General features: G+C 52.2%; 1 protein-coding gene across 1 annotated transcript in view; it reads right to left on the minus strand.

Moving 5' to 3' along the window:
• Window positions 1-3955: 3955 nt before the first annotated feature.
• FGF21 (fibroblast growth factor 21) overlaps window positions 3956-4632 on the minus strand; it is a 2013-nt gene continuing 1336 nt past the window's right edge. Inside the window, exon 3 of the mRNA XM_077747107.1 lies at window positions 3956-4340. Within this exon, the coding sequence (XP_077603233.1) occupies window positions 4050-4340 (291 nt within the window). The 3' untranslated portion in view covers window positions 3956-4049. The remainder of the gene's footprint in view (window positions 4341-4632) is intronic.

The following is a 4632-nucleotide window of genomic DNA, read 5'->3' on the forward strand; positions in this document are numbered from 1 at the left end:
CGGTCGCTATCTCTCTGTATTATTATATATTTACATTTCCAGAAACATTTGAGAAAACACTAGAGATACCACGACCTTTTGTCCCTAAGTACTTCAGTGTGTATTTGTATTTGCTGAGAACAAGGGCGTTCTTTTGAATAACCACAATGCAATCATCAAAATCAGAAAATTTCCCACGGATCAATTACTATTGTCTAATGCACTGAACTCATTCAAATTTCATCAAGTGTCTTCCTCACCACCGGGATGTCACCTGATTGCTCAGAACACTGCCTCTGGCATCCATTAATATGAGCATTTCCTCCGGGGCTTTGTCCTTCTTAACCTTGACTTTTTCTAGAGACCCAAGGCTGGTTGTTTTGCAGAAGGTCTCCTGATAGGAAAATATTTCCTCCTTCCCTACTGGGTTCAGGTTAGGCGGCGTAAGTGGCTTCCTCTTCCCAACCCCCACCTGCGCCCTCACCCCTTGCCCCGTACCCCCACAATAACAACAAAAACAGACCCACGTAGAGCAACTATGATAACAGAAGCTCACCAACGTTTCGCACAAAACCAGCCGATCACGGAGCCCCACAAACCCCTCAAGTACAAGTGACTGGGGCCAAACCAGTACCCGCACAGGGAGAAAAGGAAACTTACGAGACGGGAACTTTCCCTCTGGGGGCACCTCATCTGACTCTTGATCTCTGATCTCGGCTCAGGTCACGATCCCAGGGTCCTGGAATCGAGCCCCCTGCTTGGAATTCTCTCTCCTTCTCTCTCTGCCCCTCCCCTGCTTGCACGTGCAAGCTCTCTCTCCAAAATAAAATAAACTTATGGGGCACCTTGGTGGCTCAGTCGGTTAAGCATCTGACTCTCGGTTTTGGCTCAGGTCACGATCCCACAGTTAGTTCGTGGGTTCGAGCCCCGAATCGCTGACAGGGAGGGGCCTGCTTGGGATTCACTCTCTCTCCCTCTCCCTCTCCCCTTCCCCTGCTCATATTTGACATACACCATTGTATAAATTTAAGATGCAGAAGCATCTTAATTTGATACGTTTACATATCATCATATGATTGCCATTGTAGTAATTCTGAACACCTATAGCAGGTTTCATAATTATCTTTTCTTTTTAGGACTTGGACTAAGCTCGATTCTTGTGAAAGTCAGTGTAAGGAAAACCCTTACACTGATTTTGGCAGGAACTCTGGGAGTAAAGGAGAGAGAAGCTTCGGGTACTGGTAGGGGAGGAAACAGAGGTAGATCTTTCTACGAAATTTTGGAGAAGTGGATATACTAACAGGTTATATTTTGTTTGACTGATTGATTTAAATATTTTATTACTTTTTAAATGTTTATTCATTTTTGAGAGAGAGAGGGTACAAATAGGGTAGGGNGATTAGAGGGCTCGAACTCACCAGCCCGAACTCACCAGCCGTGTGAACATGACCTGAGCCAAATTCAGACGCTCCACCCACTGAGCCACCCAGGAGCCCTAAAGACTTTATTTTTAAGTAATCTCTATACCAAAGTGGGGCTCAAACCCATAACCCCAAGATCAAGAGTCGCACGCTCCTCCGAGTGAGCCAGCCAGGAGTCCCTAAGATGTTATATTCTTTTTAAAAATTTTTTTTTAAATCTTTATTTATTTTTGAGAGAGAGAGTGCAACCAAGGGAAGAACAAAGAGAGAGGGAGTCACAGAATCTGAAGCAGGTTCTGGGCTCCGAGCTGTCACCACAGAGCCCGACGCGGGGCTCAAACTCGCCAACCACGAGATCATGACCTGAGCCGAAGTTGGACGCTTAACCGACTGAGCCACCCAGGCGCCCCATATATCCTTCAATACTGTATGGAAAGAACAAAGTGTGAACTTTAAGAACTCTGAGTCCAGGAGAGCCCTCCTGGCCCACACCCCTCCTAAACGTACTGACAGGTGAGCAAGACCAGACTGCAGAGGTGTGCACCAAGGTCAACAGCATCCCCTGGAGATTCATGTTCAGTTGGAACCTGTGAATGTCACCTCATTTGGAAAGAGGGTATTTGTCGATGTAATCAAATTAAGATGAGATCGCCCTGGATCAAGACCAAGTCCTAAACCTGATATGACTCGTGTCCTTATAAAAAGAGGGTAATTTAGGGGCGCCAGGGTGGCTCAGTCGGCTAAGTGTCCGACTTTGGCTCAGGTCATGATCTCATGGTCCGTGGGTTCAAGCCCTGCATTGGGCTGACAGCTCAGAGCCCGGAGCCTGCTTCGGATTCTGAGCCACTCAGGAGCCCCTCCCCACCCTTTCTGTTTTATTTTTGACACTATCCTGCTTCTAGTGGAAAAGAGAGACCACACGATTGGAAGTTAACGTCCTGAGGTGGGGTGAGAGGAGCTTGCTTGTTTAATGCATTTTGCAGTTTCGTAGTCTCTCTGTCTGGCTTCCCTGTTCTTCCGCCCCTCGCTCGGCATCACTGACTTCCCCCCCCTACAACTGAGCCCCATGTTCGTCCCTCTTCTCCTCCTCCTGGGTCTCTCACTTCCTCTCTCTGGGTGTCTATCTTATGACCCTCCCCCATTCCAGTACGTCTTCTTCGCGCCCAGTTCCGCCAGGTCCTTGTTCTCCAAGATGGTGGCCAGCTTGCAGGTGGGGTGGGAGGCGAAGTGGTCAGGGCAGTTGCCCGCGCCGCTCGCTGCTCCCCCGCTGTGGGGGGACTTTCCAGTCACATGGACTCCTCTGACAAGGAACTTACACCCCACGTGAAGTTACCCCCAGCCACGAAAGGACTCTTCCTGGTGAGTTTTGTGGCATTTCGGACTCTGCTTCCGATGACAACGCTTTCCCTGCCGGAGCCAGCCTAGTGCCACCAGAGTGGAAAGCCACACTTGCCCCGGGATACGGAGAGCTTCGTTTCCTCCAGGCATGGAATCCTGGGACCTGCTGGGACCTACGCTTATCTTCCCTCTCCACTGAGATATTCCTCGCATTTGAACTTGGAATTAAAATGAAGGGTCCTGGGGCGCCTGGGTGGCTCAGTGCGTTAAGGGTTTGACTCTTGGTTTCTGCTGAGGTCGCGATCTCATGGTTTGTGAGTTCGAGCCCCGTGTAGGGCCCTGTGCCGGGCTCTGTGCTGACAGCTCAGAACCTGGAGCCTGCTTTGGATTCTGTTTCCCTCTCTCTCTCCCCCTCCCCCATTCACACTCTGTCTCTCAAAGGTGAATAAATGTTAATTTTTTTTTTTTTAAATAAAGGACCCAAGCCCAGGACTCTCGAGATGCTGTGGTAGTGAGTCAGACACCTGGGACCCATCAGGTGTTGACCATGAATCTGGAGAGTTAGGAAATCACTCAGAGAACAACATGGAACTCTAGATTGTGGGGCAGGGAGGAAGAACGGGCAACTCGCTCACTGGCATTGAATTCTGTGACAGTCTTTACACTCCAAGTCCATCCAGCCAGATGGATGGATTCCGATCCTCAAGTCCTCTTCCTGAGAACCAGACTCCCATCCTTCAGTCCCTCCCTGGGAACAGGGTTCCAGGTTCCTCTTATGTTTTCCTGGGACGCGGGTGTCCAGATGCCCAGCTTTCTGATCCCTCAGGACCCGAGTCCCATCTAGCACCATTACACCCCTACATCCCTAGTGTTAAGTGGACCCAGAAAACTACATCTCCCATGAGGCTATAGGTCTGCAGTGTCTTCGTTTCAATGTCCCCCCTGTGATTGAGGTAGTTCAGAAAAACAGTTCCATAGCACAAGCTGAGGGTGGGCAGGGGTGGGGGTTGGGAGGCTAACAAGCCTTCTCTCATCAAAGGGCAGGGATAGTCGAGTCCCTGGGGGCACCCGAACAGAGCAGAAAACTGAGGCCCGGGGGGCGGGCTGGTGCCTTCCCACGGCCTCCTGTCAACAGGGGTCGGGGGTCTTGGGATCAATGGGAGACCAGGAAGCAGATCCCATTTCCTCCCTCAAACACTCACACAGACTCACTCTGATCCTCCTCTCAGACTCTTTATTAAGCAAGTAAGAAAAGTTAAAAAATAAATAAGATAAATAACAAATAACCCAATAAATAAACGGCCCATGGCTTCAGGACGCGTAGCTGGGGCTTCGGCCCTGTGAAGGCCCCACCATGCTCAGGGGGTCCGAGGAGCCCACGTCGGGGGGCTCGGGGGCCTGGATCCCTGGAGGCTCTGGGGGTGCCAGAAGCAGGCCTGGCAGGGGCAGGAAGCGGGCAGGTCCCTGGGAGGCCGAGTCCCAGTTCCCGGAGTTGTTGGGGGGCAGGCGAAGTGGGAGTCCCAGGGTCTCGGAGTGGTAGATGTTGTACCCATCCTCCAGAAGCAGTTCCCGGAAGCTGCAGGCTGCGGGGTCAAAGCGGAGCTGAGGGGACAAGAGCGGACATCAGGGATATAGGATTCCTCTACACCTTCCTGCTGTGGGACCCCGGAGTCCTGGCCCCAGCCCCTCCTCCCTCAGACCCAGGGATCCTGACCCCCGGCCCCTCCTCCCTCAGACCCTGGAGTCCTGGCCCCCGGCCCTCCTCCCTCAGACCCAGGGGTCCAGCCCCCAGCCCCTCCTCCCTCAGACCCCGGAGTCCTGGCCCCCGGCCCTCCTCCCTCAGACCCAGGGGTCCGGGCCCCCAGCCCCTCCTCCCTCAGACCCAGGGGTCCAG

The sequence above is a fragment of the Crocuta crocuta genome, unplaced genomic scaffold (genome assembly GCF_008692635.1).
Source record: "Crocuta crocuta isolate KB4526 unplaced genomic scaffold, BGI_CrCroc_1.0 scaffold334, whole genome shotgun sequence".
NCBI lineage: Eukaryota > Metazoa > Chordata > Mammalia > Carnivora > Hyaenidae > Crocuta > Crocuta crocuta.